Genomic DNA, 20712 nt, shown 5'->3' with positions numbered 1-20712 from the left:
AATACAAATAATTAAATTCTCATCAACAATAAAGTGCATCCGGGTCTTATATTATTAACAATTTGTTATTGCTAAATGACCAATATGAGCATCATTTAAAAATGAATTTGGTTCTTTTTAATTACTGACTTGTTGTTCCTTCAAGAATTTTCAAAATGGTTAACGGCGTTTTAAAATAGTTTATTTTAATAGCTTTAAAGAGTCATATTTTATTAAAGATAATTTAGTCATTTATTAAAATACGTCGGTCACAGTTGAACTCAATTTGCATCGAGTATTTGTTCAGTTGAAGTGTTTTGTGATTTCTTTTTTTTATCCATCACAAAACAATATACAAAATGGTTAACATCATGGCTGTAAATCCTATTATTGCATTATCGACTTTAAATTTATTGTTTTATTTACTGTTCATGGCTGCAGTGTTATGGTATGTATACTTTCGAATTACACACAAGGAGATGATAGAGTTGGCTAGTAAGATTCAAGGGCTAGAAGGATTACCAATTTTTGGTGTGGCTTTCCAGGCTATATGGACGGATCCTCACAGTAAGAATTTTTTTTAGATTTTGTATTTTTAATTAAAAAAAATATTAACAATAATTTTAATATTACAGCACTATTTATGAAGTTGTTAGAAATAAGTTATACTTTTGATATAAGAAAACCGATAAAAGGATGGCTAGGAACTAGATTAGGAATCTTTTTATTAGATCCTGATGACATAGAAGTGATTCTTAGTAGCTATGTGTATATTGATAAGTCTCCTGAATATAAATTTTTTGAACCATGGTTAGGAAATGGACTTTTAATTAGTACGGGTAAATAATATATATATTCATTTTTTTCATAAATTTAAGTTTTACATTAATCGGCAGGTGAAAAATGGAAAGCACATAGAAAACTGATTGCGCCTACTTTTCATTTAAACGTATTGAAGTCATTCATAACACTGTTCAATATTCATAGTAGAGACACTGTCGTCAAATTGATGAAACTGAATAACAAGGAATTCGACATTCATGACTATATGAGCGAATGCACAGTTGAAATATTGTTGGGTAAGAAGCTTTATGCTCTTTTAACCAGGGATTTATTTAAGATTTTCCACATTATTTTTTGAACCCCAAAAATGTTTGTACTCACATAATATCAAAAAATAAAAAGATTTGTTGAAATATTCGGTTTCCAATACTATGAGTTCAACAACATCCCAAGTTTGCCCGTGCAATTTCTGTTAAATATAGTCTTACTTATACTTATACAAAATTTTTGTTTGGATTTTATGCTGTTTTTATCAATGGGTTCCTTAACGTTATAATTTTCATTTCTCTTGTATAATTTCATTTTCTTCTCAGTCAAAAATTTTAGGAAATTTTAGTGAACAATAAAATTTAGTAAATATAGTAGAAACTATATTTACTACAGATATATAAAGATACGTGTTAAAAGATNTTTTGTACTCACATAATACCAAAAAATAAAAAGATTTGTTGAAATATTCGGGTTCCAATACTATGAGTTCAACAACATCCCAAGTTTGCCCGTGCAATTTCTGTTAAATATAGTCTTACTTATACTTATACAAAATTTTTGTTTGGATTTTATGCTGTTTTTATCAATGGGTTCCTTAACGTTATAATTTTCATTTCTCTTGTATAATTTCATTTTCTTCTCAGTCAAAAATTTTAGGAAATTTTAGTGAACAATAAAATTTAGTAAATATAGTAGAAACTATATTTACTACAGATATATAAAGATACGTGTTAAAAGATATTTCCCAAGATTTTAATTTAATATCAAAATTATACATATTATTTTTAATATGTAAAGTCCTTCAAAGTTAGAAAATTTAATCGCATCCATATAATAATAGTGCGACATTAAGAAAAAAGTTGGCACAAAACTTATTGATGATATAATTTTGTCCTTCCAAATAAATAAACAAATTATTTTGAATAATATAATAATATGAGTAGTGATGATTTATTATTATTTCCCGACCTTTTTACTAAACTTTTTTTAATAAAACCAGTTATGATAGGAAAAGTAAAGGAATTTATTACAGTATATGATTATTAATTGTATAATTAATATTTTTTATGTAGTGATTTGCTATTAGCAAATATATCATCAGCTGTTAAAGAGTTTAGCATTATTAAATGCACGTATTTTTTTATTTGTATTAACATATAAATTTAGGTTTATTAGAAAAAATAGGAACTTATTATTTAATATAATAGAATGAAATAGGATTTCACTTTGAACAAGTTGTATCATAACTCGTGTTAATATGAATGAATTAGAAGGCAAACAACTAAATAATAATATTATATGATGCAAGAATAAATGCATTATATGTGCATGTTTCATAGTTATTATTAATCTAACTATTTTAACTACATAAATAGATGGAATAGTTAAAATAAAATAACATAATTATTTAAGTAATTTATACTAAATTAAATATAACATTGAATTTATACTTCTCTGTGTAATAACTAATATAGAATAGGATTGTAAATATATTGTATTAGCTAATGTGTTTTCTTAAGCAAGGTTGATATACAGAATATGAACATCACGTTGTTTATAAGATAAAAAATATTAGTATCTTAAAATATATAAAAAGGCAACAAATAGAAAAAATCGTAATAGTTTATTTGTATTAATAATATAAATTAAACTTCTAAGTAAGTTAAATGATGTCATTAATTTAACAAACCTAGTAAATGAGTCTCCAATACATTTATAAATTTAAATAAAACAATTCATAATTTTTTTTTTATATATTTATGTGTTTTTGTTTTTACAGAAACAGCTATGGGAGTAAGTAAAAACACACAAAAGCACAGTGGTTTCGAGTATGCTGATGCAGTTATGAAGTAAATAATTAAAATTAATAAAATTGAGCAATTATATTAACTGCAAAAATTAGTTGTTGTGGGATAAAGAAGTATAAGATAGCGACACGTCGTATGCTTTAAATAAATATCATTTTTTAAAACTAATTATGACATTATTTTTAGTTATATTAATATTTATCACAAATAATTCTACATGTTTAATACTAAAATTAATAATAATGTTTGTATACTCAATATTTATAATTATTATAGTTATAATTGAATCAAATAAGATTAAATATGAGATAAAAATGAATTTTTACTCACAGTCACATAAAGCTATAAAAAAGTATACACAAAAAAGTTTTTTCGTAATAGTCATTCATACATTTAATAGCAATCTGATTTAATGAGTTTGAAGCGTCTACAGGCTATTATTTTTATAGTTGATTGATAGCTTGTTTTGACTGAATTGACGCAAGTAGTCAGCAAATTTTAGGTAAATTTAATGTAATTTCACCTCGAAAATATTTTTATATTACCATAAATATATAATTAAAAAAATAATTCAGAATTGTCGATGGTGGAGGAATTAATACATTTTCCTACTTACCTTTACTAAAAGAGAAATATTTTAATTTTATTAAAATAAAAATAAAATAATACTTTATTATTTCAGAGTACAAATTATTATAATTCCATTTTTTTTTAATTATCTATAAGTTAATAACATTCCTATCAAATAATCTTAATATTTCCAAGAAATACATTTTAGCTTCGATGCGAAGCTGAGAAGGTATTGGTTTTACTAAGATGTGTTTTTTTTTTTATTTATTTATTTATTTATTTTTTTTTTGTGTCTGTTACCACTTTTTCTCAGCTCTCACCGAACCGATTTCTTTCAATGATACGTCAAAAGATCACAAATCGTATCTAGTCGAAGACATTACCCTTAAAAATTGAAAAAAATTCCCTCGTTCCCCGTAAAANAAAGATCACAAATCGTATCTAGTCGAAGACATTACCCTCAAAAATTGAAAAAAATTTCCTCATTCCCCGTAAATGGGGGAAACCTCTGAAAAAATTACAAATTTAAAAATCGCTAATTTTTTCAATTTTTTCAATTTTTTTTACTGAAAACTGCCGTAACTTTTTTAAAAATAAACATATCAATATAATTCTTTTTTTTATAGACACATAATGTTCTTACCTATCATTTGGTATATTTTTATTATAAATTTGACCCTTTATCTGCCCACAGGGGGGGCTTTAAAAAGACAACTTTTTCACAAAAAATTAATTTTTTTAACTTAAATTTTGAAAGTGTTCCGCTAATACTGACACTTTTATATATATCTTAAATTAAAGGCAATGAAATATACTTTATTATGGAAAAAAAAAATTTGACCTCTGGACTTGTCTTCGTGGTGAAAATGGCTACCGAATGCTATTTTTGTGTTAAATTTCTCGATTTTATATTTTACATTTTTAACTTTATAATGCCATAACTTTTTAAAAAATGTATGGATCAATATAATTTTTTCATGAGAAATAGTATTTATATACACCTTTCATTCGACATACTTTTTTTTAAATCATTGTGGTTTAAATTATTCTGTTGTTTGACATAAAATTGCCGGAAATCGATAAAAAAATCCTCCAAAAAATATTTATTCTATCATATATACGACTTATGAGAGATATGTAGTCAAACCTTATATCTTTAGTTACTTTATATGATAGCTTCTAAATCGAATGGCTAGAAAATGTTTCTTAGATCACGTAACTCCTCTATTGTTTACATTATAAAGACTGCTGTGAATCACTTTCATTCATTCCTTTGTACTCCTAAAGTGTATTTCATTATTCTTAACATCTTTTTATAATCATAATAACCAAGTTTATGTATTATACAGGAATAAAATGTATAAATCTAAACGAAATATTTGTAATTATTTGAAAGAGTATTTTAATTATTTGCCAAGTAGTGTTTTTCTTTTAAAAGTGGTATCACTGTTTATTTTGTATTAATTTGATAATTATTAAATATATTATAAGAACTCTATGTTAGGTTAACTCTATAGGTTTTTTAACGTTTTATTTTATGAATCATAGAAAAAGACGCTTTTACTCATATTTTTTCTAGACATATTTTAATTAAAAAATTTGAAGATATGACCTTTTGGAAAAGTGAAATTAAAAAAAGCTCAAGTACGTAAATATTATTTAAACCTAATTATATATTTTAAAAAGTAATAAAATAATAGTGATGCAAATAGTTATCAGAATGTCTTGTATAAAGATATAATATTCATAACAGCATTATTATTGTAATACTGTAATATTCAATTTTTTTTACTTATATATGCCATATTTTTTTAAAAAATGAACATATCAATATCATTTTTTTTTTATATAGATGAATGATATCATTACTTTTCATTTGGTATATTTTTTTTTATATCTGACCCTTTAACTGCCCACAGGGGGGGATTTAAAATGACAACTTTTTTACAAAAAATTAACTTTTTCTGACACTTTTCTATATATATTAAATTAAAGTTAATGTAATCTACTTTATTATGTAAAAAAAATATTTCGGACTTTATTTTGTCTTCACGGTGAAAATGGCTACCGAATGCTATTTTTGTGTGAAAATTCTCAGTTTTATTTTATTTTTTACTTTATAATGCTATAACTTATTGAAAAGTGTATTGATCAATATAATTTTTTTGTGGAAAATACTATTTTTTAATAAACCCTTTTCATTCGACATACTTTATCTTAATCGAGATATTAATAAGGAACCAGCAGATCAAGAAGCTTTTGGAATAATCCACCAATTTTTTAAAATTAAACACTATCTAAAGATTTGCATCGAAGCGCTTTTTTTTTATAGTGATTTTAATCACTGTCATATATCATTATACTTGATCCAACAATGCCATGTNTATATCATTATACTTGATCCAACTATGCCATGTCACCACTGTGCCGCGACCCCCCTGTGCTGGATTTTTTAAAATAAAAACAAAAATATAATCTACAAACTAATGTTTTTATGAATTATGATCACGAATAATATTTGACGTTCACTTTGTATTAAGAACTTTTTCCTGATTTTGTAAAAAACTACATAGTGTATAACAATATTTATTTCTGTACAACAGTCTGTAACCTACCCAAAAAGCATTTACTAATTTTTAAGATTTAATAATATTGAAAAAACATATTTTTAAATAATAAAGTAGTTTACATGTAAAATTGAATTCTATAGATGTTTAATGAATATTATTTTCTAAAAATTCTTTTTGAGTATTTTTAAGTTAAATTTATCTAGACTGTTTATTTATACATATTGATGCGTTTATCATAAACCATCAAATCATAATCAAAATAAAAATAATCAAAAAATAAATAACTCATCGACGGATTATTTTGAAATAATTATAGAAGACATTATCTTTAATTTTTATAAAAATTGTATTACAGTTTAAATTACGGCGCTAAAAAAAATTAATAATCGCAATTAAAGGTAATAGTAACAAATAAAAAAATTAATGGATTACCACGCCAAGCTGTTGATTTATTTCTCAAATATCAATTATTAATTATTTATGTGGTTCAATATTTATGCTATATAAGGGTAACAACTATATTTTTATTAGAAATTGTATTTAACTAATGTGTTTAGTAGAAAATAATCTAATTATTATTATTATTATAATTAAGAAAATATTTGGTTAATAACTACTTTTAAACAAATATTTTAGAAGTTATGATTGTTTTTAAAAATGAACTGGGTGTGATAATCGGGTTATGACTACTTTTAACTTTAGGTATTTATCGAAAAGTATATGTTAGTAAACATGGTAAAAATATATTCCCTCATATTATTTTTATCTTCTAAGTAATTAAATAATTTTTCCTAAATGGATTACGCTGTATATATCAATTATAAAAAAGGTTTTTGAAGATTGACCAGTTCAAGTAAAATGTAAATAATATTAGATAATTGTTTAACTTTAACTTTAAAATTTAGGATGACTAATATTTTACACTTACGACACACGCGTTTGTGGTTAAGACCCGATCTCATTTTCAATCTCACTAAACATGCCAAGGACCAATTGCATCTGCTAGACATAATTCACAGTCTCACGTATAATGTTGGTATATGTAAAAATATATTTATCTTTTTTTTTACAGGATATTAATAAGAAAAAATTTTAGGTTTTAGCTAAAAAAAAAGACGAATACTTTAAAAAGAAAGACGCTCCAAAAATCAATGTGCTAGACTCCGAATTAATAACTCGCGAATCGGAAAATGGTTTGGAAGTGAACAGAAATAAGGAAATACCTTATGGTAATTCATTTGGTCAATCTGCTGGTTTAAAGGATGATTTGGATGTAGAAGATGATGGAATAGGTAGTATAAAAATTGGATATTTATGTAAGTTGTACTTATGAGTTTTAATATTCCAGGAGAAAAGAAAAGATCAGCATTTTTGGATCTTATGATAGAATGCGCGGAGAATGGTTTAGTATTATCGGATAAAGAAGTTCGAGAACAAGTTGACACCATTATGTTTGAAGTTAGATTTAACACTGTTTTCCCAATAATTATATAAAATAACGTAATCCTTTTTTTATTCTGAATAGGGACATGATACAACAGCAGCTGGCAGTAGCTTCTTTTTGTGTTTAATGGGAGAACATAAAGAAATTCAGGTACATGTTATCATATAAATTTATTTATTATGTTTAATAGATTAGTATTTATTAGGAAAAAGTCGTCGAAGAATTATATTCGATTTTTGGAGATTCTGATAGACAATCCACGTTTCAAGATACTATTGAAATGAAATTTTTGGAAAGATGTATAATGGAAACTCTTCGTTTGTATCCGCCAGTTCCAATAATCGCTCGTCATCTTTATGAAAATGTTAAACTGGGTATACTTTTTAAGTAAAACATTTTATGTTTAACGTTAACATTATTTATATATTTATTAAATATTCTCTGAAAATAAGATATTATCAATCTTAAAACTGATTGATTTTAAAAATAAACTTATTTATAAAAAATTTACATATAGTAACTAATTTGGTGTACTAAATTTGTAATATGTAGTATTTACAATGTATAATATCCCATATTTAAGCATAAATGTTAAGTGTTTAATACAAATTGAATATGTTTACTTTTTTTTTTACAGAATCAAAGGGTATAACATTACCAGCAGGTGCAACTGTAGCTATTTCCCCATTCAAACTACACCGTAATCCAGATGTGTTCCCTAACCCTGAAATGTTCAACCCTGATAACTTTTTGCCAGAAAAATCGGCTGCCCGCCATTATTACTCTTATATTCCATTTAGTGCTGGACCTAGAAGTTGTGTTGGTAAGTAGTAAGTAAACTAATATTGAAGTTTTAAAAGTAAAAAAAAATGAAAAGTTAGATTTAAAATATTACGATGCATCATATTTAGTACATAGTTACCGTGAAGTATAATTAATAGTTTTTAACTAATTAGTAATAATATCAAAAATTAGTGGCGATAGAAAAAATCGCATTGCAGATTTGAAATCAGCTCGAAAAATTGATTATTTAAAGTATATTTTTGACTCTAATGTAAACCATATATTCATAACTTACAACAAATTATTTTCTGAATAGTTTTGTATCAAGCCCTTCAATTTGTATAAAAGTTTTCCATAAAAATAATAACTATTTTATAAAAATTTTTAAGTTATCCGTAAAAATTACTACACTAAATTATAAATTTTCATTAACAATTTCATAGTATATTTAGTTGTTATAATAAATATTTATTTATATGTTATAAACCAAAGAACTATTAATCAGGAATAATAAATGAAACAGGAATTCATTTTGTTATTGGTATGATCCACCAATTTCTTAAAATTTAACACAAGATTTGACTTGAAGCGTTTCTTATGATGTGATTTTAATCACTGTCAGATATCATCTGTATTTGTCCCAACTATGCCACATTCACACTGTGTCGCGACACAACTTTACCGTTTTTTTTAAATAATTCTACTTCCAGTGTAAATTCATTTAACTTGAGTAATAATTACTGAAAACACTGGATACAATAACAATGTTTAAAAAGTGTCTATTGTTTTATTTACATTTCTTTACTATATTTAAAACAACGTTGTTATATAGATTTTTATAGGACTATGTATTGTTTAAAATAATTTTTATTCGAATTTACAGGTCGTAAATATGCAATGTTGAAATTGAAAATTCTTTTATCTACAATTATAAGGAATTTTAAAATTCATAGTACAGTACCCGAGAAAAAATGGAAACTCCAAGGTGATGTTATTTTAAAGAGGTCTGATGGCTTTAAAATTACATTGGAACCAAGAAAGTCATTATCTGAGAAAGTTGTATACAATTCATATAAATGAAAATATTTTTAATAATTTTAATGAAAAAATATATTATACATAAACATAATGTCGTTTTCATTTATAACACTTCATTAAATATCCATACACCTAACAATAAAATATAAAATAATATTGAATTTCTAACTAAAAAAAATTCAATGCACCAAGAATTGTTCATTTTGATTATACAAACCTGTAGAAGAAAAACTAAGCGCTGATGACATGGACACTTTAATCATTCGTTCATGCGATCTCACGTGACCATTTTATATTTGTTCAATTTACATAATTTTTCAAGAATATACAGTATTTCTATGAAAAAAAAGATTGATTACAATTATAATTTGACGATTTTAGGACAGTTTTATTGATTTGAAGAGCAAATTTCGAAACTATCATTTGAAAACACACCTCGGCAAATTTTGAAACATGGAATGTTTATATAATTTTATTTATTTCAATAATTTATTTGAAAATCTAAAGTTAACCACTGCACTATGTGGGCTTTCAAAACCATATTAAAATTTTATTTTTTTTTCAATTTTTAATAATGTTTTAAAACTTGACTTCTTTAAATCTACATCAAATTAAAGTTTATACAACGTGTACTATATAACAAAAAAGAAAAATTATTCGAAATCTCGATGTTTAGGAATTATTGAGTATTAAAGCTACAAATCATATAATTTTCAATATAAATGGGCTATTTTGTAGTTTTTCTTTTTGCGTGGAAACGAAATGAAGTATGTTTAATATGTATAATTAAAAAAACGTTCCGACGACTGATCCTCTACAAATAATCAGTCTTTTAAGTCAAAAGTGATGTATTTTGTGGTAAATATGAAAAGTTGTTTTTTATTTATAATTCAGATTGATGCGTTTTCGACGGTGATTAAAGTCACTGTCAAACAAAACTAATTAAAAAAATTATCTTAACTCAATATTTTGAATACTGCTGTACTTAACTTTTACATTATTTTTATTGTATTCGCTACTTCAAACTTATAATTAGTTGAAGTTTATATATTCAATGAAAATACTATTTGAATATATTAAAACAAATTATGATAATAATCTACATAGGTCAAATAAAGTAGTTCATGTGTGATCACTGTTTTGTTTAAAAATCTTTACAAGTACTCTAAATATTTTTTAATATATATGTATTTTTTTAACAAAAAAAAGTTAAATAAAATAAAAATACTCTATGAGTCATAATATAATATATCATAATTTATGATTAATATTAAATTCTATTTAAAAAATAGTATAAATAATTTTTCAATTGTTACTTAATTTATTTATTTTTAATATAATTAATATTGATTCATAAAACAAAATAGTCAGTTGACACACATACATTTGCTTTACTAATTTACTAACATCATACTTGACCTGAATTTGAATAAAAATTAATTAAAGTTCTATGACGACTATCAATGAATTTAATTATACAAACTAAAATTAAACTTTTTTTATATTACTAAGGGAATTCGTGATTCTTTATTAATTCACATATTAATAATAATTCGATTGATTGCGTTATAATTTCAAATATTACATTAAACCATCTTTAAGGAATTATTTTCAACTTTATTAAATATGGCTACCGATGTGACAAGCTTTTATGCAATATTTAGGGTTTCAACATTTTATTTATTTTTTTATTTACTTTTTCTGACTGTTGGACTATGGTATGTTTACTACAGAATATCACGTAAAGAAATGTACAAATTGGCAAAAAAGATACAAGGTCCTGATGGATTACCATTTTTTGGTGTAGCTCTGGATTTTCTATTCTTAGATCCTCATAGTAAGAATATATATCATTAATCGAAAATTTCGTAGAAAAAATTATCCATCAAACTTTTTTGTAATAAAATAGAAATTTATTTTGAGTTTATGAGAAGATCTCAGTTTTATGAACCTTATAAGCCAATAAAGATATGGCTAGGCCCAAGACTAGGAATTTTCTTAACAGATCCTAACGATATTGAAGTAATATTAAGCAGCAATGTGTACATCGATAAGTCCCCTGAGTACAGATTTTTTAAACCGTGGTTGGGAAACGGTCTTTTGATAAGCACAGGTAAAAATTGTAAGTTATTTATTTATTTATTTTAATTTTAAGTTTTTATCATTTTTTAAAGGTGAAAAATGGAAAATTCACAGGAAACTAATTGCACCTACTTTTCATTTAAATGTTTTAAAATCGTTTATTACGCTATTTAATATACATAGTATAAATACTGTAAACAAATTAAAGAAATTAGGCAATAAAGAATTTGATATACATGATTACATGAGCGAGTGTACTGTAGAAATTTTATTAGGTAAGTTGATAATTTAACGAAGTAAAATTTTTAAGGGTTAAACATTTTATACTAAGCTAAACAACTATCAGAATTTATAATTTATAAAATAAATTTATTAATTTAAAAACAATTTTTATTTTATTTATCAATGAATAAATTGTTGAATTTAGTAAGTAGCCTATGCGCCACAAGTAGAATGTGATGAAATAGACAAAGAAGAAGCAAAAAAATAAAATAACTTGTTTTTACTATTTATTTTTTGGATTCAAAAGTTTATTTTTTTTTCATGATGAACACTTTATTGGCTAATAATAAGTACACTCAAACTTACTACTTCAAAATTTGAAATTCTACTGTATCTAAATGATTATTTGATTTTTTTAATTTTAAAACTAAGTGTTATGCCCTTGAGCATTACAATGAATACTTTGCGCAGATGAAATGCCTTTAAAAATTAACTACCACAAATTACTGTAAATCTTATGAACCTGCAAAGTATGCATTTATGTTTATGCTTAGGAGTTTAAATGTAAATTGGAACACAACCAATAGCATATTTTTTTATTTCTAATTCATGTACTGGTTAGAACACAAGATGTTTTAAGATGACCCCTTAAGTAAAAACTCTGTAAATAACCAAATCAAAAGTTTTTACCCAATAATTAAAATATTGTTATTTCGGTTTTTATATGATTTTTTTTAAGATGACTTTATATGATGTGCACATATTATTATTAAAATATACGAGGACTTTATTCCCAAAATTCAATAGAAAACAGTAAGTTTTAAAATAATACTACATATCAGTTGTATTATTAGGAAGTAAGTAATAAGTTAATGAAATTTCTTTCAAGACAAAATAAAAGTTATATAATTACACAAAACTTTAAAATTATAATATTGATTTAAATTACTTGATATATAAATAGTTTTGGAAATAATGCCCTCATATGTTGTATATAGACAGATCTAACCGAAAACTCTTATAATTTTTGATATAATTAACATTTTATTGTGAATTTTTTTTTCTTAATAATGCATTCTAAGACTATGTAAAAATTACATCATTATTATTTTTAATACTAAAGGAAATATTATTTATTTTTTTAATTTTCATATGTTAAAATATCCTGTTCTTAGCACTTTTCTTACCATAATGGTTGTTTAATGGGTCTTTAACAATTTTAGGACAAATATTTATTGAATTATAAGCATTTTAATACATAGTGTGAGAATGTAACATGGGTGAAGTTTTTGTTATATATATATAACATACTGTATACTGTATGAAGTAGAAGTTTATGAAATTTATTTATTGCATACATATACAAAATATCAATTGCCAAGTTTATTTAATCAGATTAGATTCTGATCATTTTTCTCGTTTACAGCTATTTATTTACTTATATTTTTTCATGAAAACTCAATTTATTTTAAGTACAATTTATTTTTATACGTTGTAGAAACTGCTATGGGCGTTACCAAAAAAACTCAGAAGAATGGTGGTTTTGAATATGCTCATGCTGTTATGAAGTAATTATTACTTTATTTAATCCAATTATATTTGATGTTATAAATGCATACTAATTAACTCTACTCTAGAATGTGTGACATATTGCATTTACGTCACACTCGTTTGTGGTTGAGACCTGATATTATTTTCAACTTTACAAAGTATAGAAAAGAACAGACCCGTTTGCTTAATATAATACACGACCTGACAAACAATGTGAGTATATATCTAATAACATTCAGTAATAAATAAGTTCAAAATTATGATTTTGTAAATCATTTGTATTATAAATAAAGTATTATTATCATTTATTAGGTGTTGGCTAAAAAGAAGAAAGACTACTACGATATAAATAAAACAGATAAAGAAACTGTATCTGAAATAGTATCCATAACTCATGAATCGCATGATATTGATAAGAATTCCTTATCTGAAAATATCCCTTATGGAAACTCATTTGGACAATCGGCAGGTCTCAAAGATGATTTAGATGTCGAAGATGACATCATTGGTAATTTTAATGCTTAACAAATTTAACATAATGAATCATCTACAATCATTATTTTTTCTGTATGTGTATCAATAAAAAAACATGTGGTATTATTTAAGCCTAGATATCTAACATCTGTAGTTAAATCATACATTGAATTTATGGGTAGCTATATTTACTATTACTCAAGAAGGGGGCTTAGGGTGATATTTTGTATTCAATATTCAAAATACTCTGCTCGGAATAGTGTCACCAGTAGTTATTTTAAATCAAATAACTCATTTGAACTAACAAAAGTATTATAAAACTAATTCGATAGATATATTGTTTAATTATATAATATTATGTTAGAAATATCCGTTTATATTTAGGTGAAAAGAAAAGAGTAGCTTTTTTGGACCTTTTAATTGAATGTGCAGAAAATGGAGTTGTCCTTTCTGACAAAGAAGTTCGTGAACAAGTAGACACTATAATGTTTGAGGTAAGAAACTTAGACTTATTAATTATTTAGTATTCTATTAGATTATTTTTCTTTCTAGGGTCACGACACAACGGCAGCTGGTAGTAGCTTTTTCTTATGTTTAATGGGTGAATATTTGGACATTCAGGTTTATTTTATTTTAATTATTATAAATATGTTGACAGTGGTGTTCTGTTAATAGTAAATTTTATATATTTTTTTATAGGAAAAAGTTGTTGAAGAATTATATTCAATTTTTGGAGACTCTGATAGACCAGTCACATTTCAAGATACTCTTGAGATGAAATTTTTGGAAAGATGTATAATGGAAACATTACGTTTATATCCACCAGTTCCTATAATTGGACGTCAGCTTTATGAAAACGTTAAATTAGGTATATAAAGTACTTTAAGGGGTGAGGGTTTCAAGTGAGTATTTTTAGTGAATAGTTTTTTTTTACAGTAATTTAATTTATTTTATAAAGAAAATATTATGTTTTATCTATTAGACAAAAATTAAAAAAATATATATATTTTAGATTAAGTTATGGCTATATTTGTTGAACCCCTATTAAAAGTCATGCCTTGTGTCTTACGTCATGCCGATAACAATTATAAAATTTTACTGGTTCATATAAAATTGATCAAATAAAAAAAAAACCGTCTAGTGGTTCTTGAATTACATTTTCTAATACTGGGAGAAAGTTCAACAAATATAACTATAGCTTTGTTTATAATTAATTAATTTTTAATTTTTATAAAATAAAAAGTTAAAACATAATATAATATTTTTGTATTATTTGTTGAATAAAATACATTAAACTATTGTCAAAAAAAAATTATTTAAAATACTCAGTTTTTTTTTGTGTAAAAAAAGTTATACTTCTTTAATATATTAAAAAAATATTATTTTTAATGATATTTTCATTGTCCTAAAGTATAATAATTATTTTTTTTTTTTAAAATGTAATGTATAATATTTAATTGATCAAAAGTATTTAGATTTGTCAAAACATCATAGACCATCCGTACTATAAAACTACAAGACGTGTTTATCATTTTTTATTTTTATTAATATGATTTCATCATAGAGATGTTAATGTATAATATTAATTAATTATCTATAGATATTTAAATAAATATTTCTCTATTAAAAAAGTATTATATAGATTAATTTATCTTAAATGATTATATTTTAAGTTATCAAAAGGAGTGATACACTGATTTCATTTCTTTGAGACAAAAAAAAAAACAGTTAATTTAAATAAGTCATGCATGTTTAAATTTAACTTTTTTTATAAACTTATATTTTCAATTTTAAATATTTAATACATAATCTATATTTATTTAATTTATACAAAAGTTAATGGCACAATATTACCTCTTGGTGCATCAATTGCTATTGGTACTCTTAAACTTCACCGTGATCCAGTAGTATTTCCTAATCCTGATGTTTTTAACCCTGACCACTTTTTACCGGAAAGAACAGCCAGCCGACATTATTACGCATACATACCATTTAGTGCAGGACCAAGAAGTTGTGTTGGTGAGTATTATAATTTTTTTTTTATAAAATTAAAATTAATAAGGAATTTATTGTATTTGTGTGAAAAAAAATGAAAAATTTAAATTACTCTAATAGAAGTCAAAATCAATCGTTTTAAACATTGAAATAAACTTTTCAATAATAAAATTATTGAATAATTATTATTATTTACAGGCCGCAAATATGCTATGCTAAAATTAAAAATTATTCTAGCCACTATTTTAAGAAATTTCAAAGTTTATAGCACCATACCAGAGAATAAGTGGAAAATCCAAGGTGATATAATCCTGAAAAGATCTGATGGATTCAAAATCAGATTAGAACCAAGAAAGTCATTAGTAAACACAAATGTTTAAATTGTTTGTACTTTTTGTTTATATTTCTTAGTTCTTTTTTTTTTTTTAATTGTATTTTTCTGTAGCTAAAGGTAGTCAAATTTGTTGAATAAAAGGAGATCAACTATTTTTATTTTTAATTCCTTATTTAAAATTTTAGAGAGTTTAAAATAGTTTTTAAAATTCTTTTACTTGATGTAAAAAAGATGTATACGAGTGGAAATTAATGTTACATCTAAAATAGCACCAAGATTGTATTACAAAATTTATACTAAACATATAATTTGATAATCATAATATTTTTATTTCAATGTAAGGTTAAAATTGGAACATAATATTTTGGAAAAGTGTTGAATTGTGTCAAAGTCATTTTAAACTGATCCTCTAGTCCAATGTTATGGATTATGGACATGAACATTTGGTTAACCAATACGTATTAAGCACTTCAAAATAAAACGTTGTAACTAATTTATACAATTACACTAACGGAACTTGAATTTTAATAACAAAAATCAAATATATTTTCTGTATAAAGAAATATACTTATGTATAAAGAAATATTGGGTGACCGATCACTTATGCAAGGGACTTGATTATAAAAAAAAATATTTATCTAAAAAACCTTAGCATAGTGGAGACGTGGCATAGGTGGGTTAAGTATAAATAATATCTGACAGTGATTAAAAGCACTATCATAAGAAATACATCGATGCAAATCAAAAGATAGTGTATAATTTTAAAAAATTGATGGATTATTCCAAAAGCTACATAATCTCCTATTTCCTTATTTATATCCTGATTACAAGTTTTATGATTTATAAGTGTAATATATGAATAACTATATGAAGAGAAATAATCCGATTGGACGTAAAACGTATGTTGTATGAAAGAGGTATATAAATATTTCTCATAAAAAAATTGTATTGATCCATTTATTTTTCAAAAAGTTATAGCATTTTAAAGTTAAAAATGTAAAGTATAAAATCGAGAATTTTAACACAAAAATAGTATACGGTAGCCATTTTCACCGTGAAGACAAAATAAAGTCCGAAATTTTATTTTTCCATAATAAAGTATATTACATAAGTTTTAATTTAAGATATATACAAAAGTGTCAGAGTTTCCGAATCACTTTCAAAAGTTAAGTGGAAAAAATGATTTTTTTACAAAAAAAATCATTTTAAATACCCACCTGTGAGCAGGTAAAGGGTCAAATTTAAAATATATATATATCAAATAATAAGTAAAGACATCATGCATCTATAAAAAAAAAATTAAATTGATTTGGTCATTTTTAAAAAATTTTGAAAATTAGCGATTTTTAAATACATAATTTTTTTTAAGATTTCTCCCATTTATGGTGAACGAGGGAAATTTTTTCAATTTTTGAGAATAATGCCTACGAATAGATACAATTTGTGATCTTTTGGCGTATTGTTGAAAAAAATCGGTTTGGCGAGAGCTGAGAAAAAGTGGTAATAGACACAAAAAAAAAACATCAGTAAAATTAATACCTTCTCAGCTTCGCATCGATGCTAAAAAATTAATTATATTATGCTTGTAATTTATAATAACTATAAAATATGAGTGTATTTTTGCAAAAGAAATTTTTCTTAGTCTTTGGATTTTTATTTAGATAGTTATTTAATTTTCCAATCTAAAAATTCATGAAATATTTGACAATAATAATGAAAAAACACTTGGAAATTATATTTGGTTTTTCATAATTAGCTTTACAGATGCTTAATAGCCCTAACAGCTGTGATTTTCTCGTGTACGTCTCACAATACACCTATTTGATCCTAATGACGTATTCGTCAGTCCAATATTCGTCTACTCAGGGGACTCTACGATTCAAAAAGTAAAGAAACTGGTCAATTGTTACAAACAATGAGAACAATAAAAAAAACCCGTTTCTTTACTTACTGAACACTACATATTCATAATTAATAGATTTTAGATTTAACCGACAAGATCATGAAACATAATGTGGGACTGATTATAAATTATACAACAATTTTTTTTTTTTAAGTCTTTTTGTAGGAAATTCGGTATTATATTCAATGTAACTTTAATACGGAGTACTTCTTTGATCTGCCATCTTTTGGCAGGAATTATTGATTTAAATGGCCTATTCTAGGACAAGATACAATCGCCTACAAATCCTATTTAATTATTTTTTTTAATAATTAATTAATTTAAATGAATTAACAATAACATTTTTTATCTTTTCACAAACAATAGTATGTATATTATTTATATTGAATTGTTCAACATTTATAGAACATATACGGTGATTTAATACTAATTAAAACATGATAAATTTATTAATAATCAGTAATCACTTGTAATAATTGTGGTATACTTGTTATGAACGTTTATGTGGTTAAACGAACCAAATTATAATCTACGCGGTTTTAGTTGCTGTTTAAATGTAATATAAATAGGACTCTAGTTTATATTTTTTAGGAATTTTTATTCTTACGGTTGGGTTGGAATTATATGACATTTTCATGAATATCCATAAAAGTATAATTAAACCAAAAATAAAGATTGTTTGTACACTTTATTAATTGTAACAGCAAATTTTGATGCTTATTTCAAGATTATTTATGTCTTCTTCTTACTCGCCTTAATCCCAACTACTAGGGGTTGGCCACCCTTATCCAAACACATCCACTTGACACGATCTCCCACATCAGCTGTCCTCATATCGCACGATATGATTATTCAAAATTATTCATATATAAATGCATATTATTTTTAACTAATTAAGTCCATATAAAGTTTATATTATAAACCCGGACTCATTATGAACGAAAAGAAATATAATTTCAGTAAAATATTATTGAATTATCACAAAAATAACTTTTTACTAATATTTTATTAAATTTACATTATGATGGAAATTTCCACCTTACAATATTACTTTTTCACGATTAAAATGTTAACTATCCATCACATAGTATTTTGATGTATCGAACTTTTTTGTTCTGAATTTAAAATTTGTCAGCTTATAGCTTGGAATAAGTCAATCAATGAATATCCATAAAACACAAATAGAATTTTAGCATCAATGCGAAGCTGAGAAGGTATTAATTTTACCATGATGTGTTTATTTTTTTTTTCAGCTTCGATGCGAATTTCACACTTAACCTGCTCACTGAGGGAGGTTTAAAATAGCAACTTTTTTACAAAAAGTAACTTTTTCAACTTAATTTTTGAAAATGTTCCGGAAATACTGCGTCCTTTAAATATATATAAAATTAAAGCTTATTTTATGTACTATAAAATGAAAAAAAAAATTTTATCCCGACACCTTATCTTCTATGTGCAAATGGCTGTCGAAATTAAAAAAAAAATGCAATGTTTGCGATAAAAATCACCTTCTATCGGGATGTTTTTTGTACTTAAAACTATCATAACTTTTTCAAATATTAACAAATCAAAATAATATTTTTTTATATTGAAACCTTAGGTAATTTCCTTTCATCTGATATCATTTTTTTGAAAATCTAACACTTATTTTGCTCACAGGGGAAATTAAAATAGTAAGTTTTTTACAAAAACAAATATTTCAACTTAACTTTTGAAAATATTCCGGAAATACTATGTCCTTTAAACATATGCCAAGTGAAAGCTTATGTCATGTACTATAAAATGAAAAAAAAAATTTGTTCCGACGACCTATCTTCTATACGCACATGACTACCGTATTCAAAAATACGCTATTTTTGTGTTAGAATCCTGGGTTTTGTATTTTATTTTATCTTAAAATNTTTGTTCCGACGACCTATCTTTTATACGCACATGACTACCGTATTCAAAAATACGCTATTTTTGTGTTAGAATCCTGGGTTTTGTATTTTATTTTATCTTAAAATATCTTATAAGGGCTATATACTGACTTTTATGAATATTATGTAATTTAATTGACGTAGAAAAAAGTTCATAAGACACAAGAAATCAAACTTATTAAATTTGTTTTACTTTTTTTAAATCGAAAAAGTAATTTTTAAATTTGAGTTAGCTTAAATTGCCAATTTTATCATGCTATGAAAGAAACAAACAGTTGTCGAATCGGTAACACTTGTGTCTTTCACGCTTAGGGTTAGAAAAAAAATTTGAAATCATTTGATTTTTATCTCATTTTGATTCAGTAATTTCAATAAATATCAAAAATCCCATCACTATAGTCTCCCCTCGTGAGAAGATATTTCTTATTCATGTTAATATTATTTTACTATATAGGTTTTTTTGTGGCTACGATTTAATTTACCAACCCTCACTTGATCTACTTTTTACAACGATACGTCAAATGATAACAAATCGTATTTAGTTGAAGATATTACCCTTAAAAATGGAAAAAAAATCCTTATTCAAATAAAAAGTAGCTTAACCAGCTTTATCCATACAAACAATTAAAATCATTCATTTCTAATATTTTTAAAGTATATTGTCGCATTAGATTTGATATTATATAATTTTACTTTGAAATTTATTAATTTTTTTACTCTATTTGTGTGTGCTACTACCAGTCTATAACATTCCAAATTTTTTCGTAACATGTTGCTATATAAGTCATAAATTAAAAAAAATAATGATTTTTAGTTTCACCTGAATTTGACCATGGTTGAAATAAAAATTTACTGTAAATAGTACTTATAAAATTTCCTGATTGCATAATAATCTTAACAATACCATTTTTTCTATTTAATGATGTCACTTTCAAACTTGCAAATTGAGCTAAAAGTTATGGTAATAAATTCATTTTTAGCTTCGAT

The 20712-nt window shown here is 24.4% G+C and overlaps 2 protein-coding genes across 4 annotated transcripts; both read left to right on the top strand.

Moving 5' to 3' along the window:
* The first annotated feature begins 227 nt into the window (after positions 1-227).
* Positions 228-9336, top strand: LOC126898631 (cytochrome P450 4g15-like). Of its 2 annotated transcripts, none has more exons than XM_050672881.1 (11): positions 228-546; positions 615-812; positions 876-1058; positions 2813-2882; positions 6886-7012; positions 7077-7272; positions 7329-7438; positions 7506-7574; positions 7630-7798; positions 8062-8247; positions 9091-9336. In XM_050672881.1, exons 1-11 carry the CDS (start codon positions 339-341, stop codon positions 9285-9287), a joined length of 1713 nt encoding a protein of 570 aa, XP_050528838.1. In that variant the 5' UTR covers positions 228-338; the 3' UTR covers positions 9288-9336. The 2 variants fall into 2 exon arrangements, with proteins under 2 accessions (XP_050528838.1, XP_050528837.1); XM_050672880.1 differs by having other exon boundaries at positions 229-546; positions 615-818.
* Positions 9337-10769: 1433 nt separating this feature from the next.
* LOC126898633 (cytochrome P450 4g15-like) lies at positions 10770-16061 on the top strand. Of its 2 annotated transcripts, XM_050672883.1 has the most exons (12): positions 10770-11082; positions 11155-11358; positions 11420-11602; positions 13048-13117; positions 13187-13313; positions 13413-13608; positions 13959-14068; positions 14127-14195; positions 14274-14442; positions 15411-15593; positions 15768-15952; positions 16015-16061. In XM_050672883.1, the coding sequence occupies exons 1-11, from the start codon at positions 10872-10874 to the stop codon at positions 15947-15949; spliced, it is 1704 nt and encodes a 567-aa protein (XP_050528840.1). In that variant the 5' UTR covers positions 10770-10871; the 3' UTR covers positions 15950-15952; positions 16015-16061. The 2 variants fall into 2 exon arrangements, with proteins under 2 accessions (XP_050528840.1, XP_050528839.1); XM_050672882.1 differs by having other exon boundaries at positions 15768-16061.
* The last annotated feature ends 4651 nt before the right edge of the window (positions 16062-20712 follow it).

Source organism: Daktulosphaira vitifoliae, unplaced genomic scaffold, assembly GCF_025091365.1.
Source record: "Daktulosphaira vitifoliae isolate Bord-2020 unplaced genomic scaffold, ASM2509136v1 Scaffold_2, whole genome shotgun sequence".
NCBI classification, from domain to species: domain Eukaryota; kingdom Metazoa; phylum Arthropoda; class Insecta; order Hemiptera; family Phylloxeridae; genus Daktulosphaira; species Daktulosphaira vitifoliae.
The sequence above is the reverse complement of the archived record's forward strand: the minus strand, read 5'-3'. Positions and strand labels throughout refer to the sequence as shown.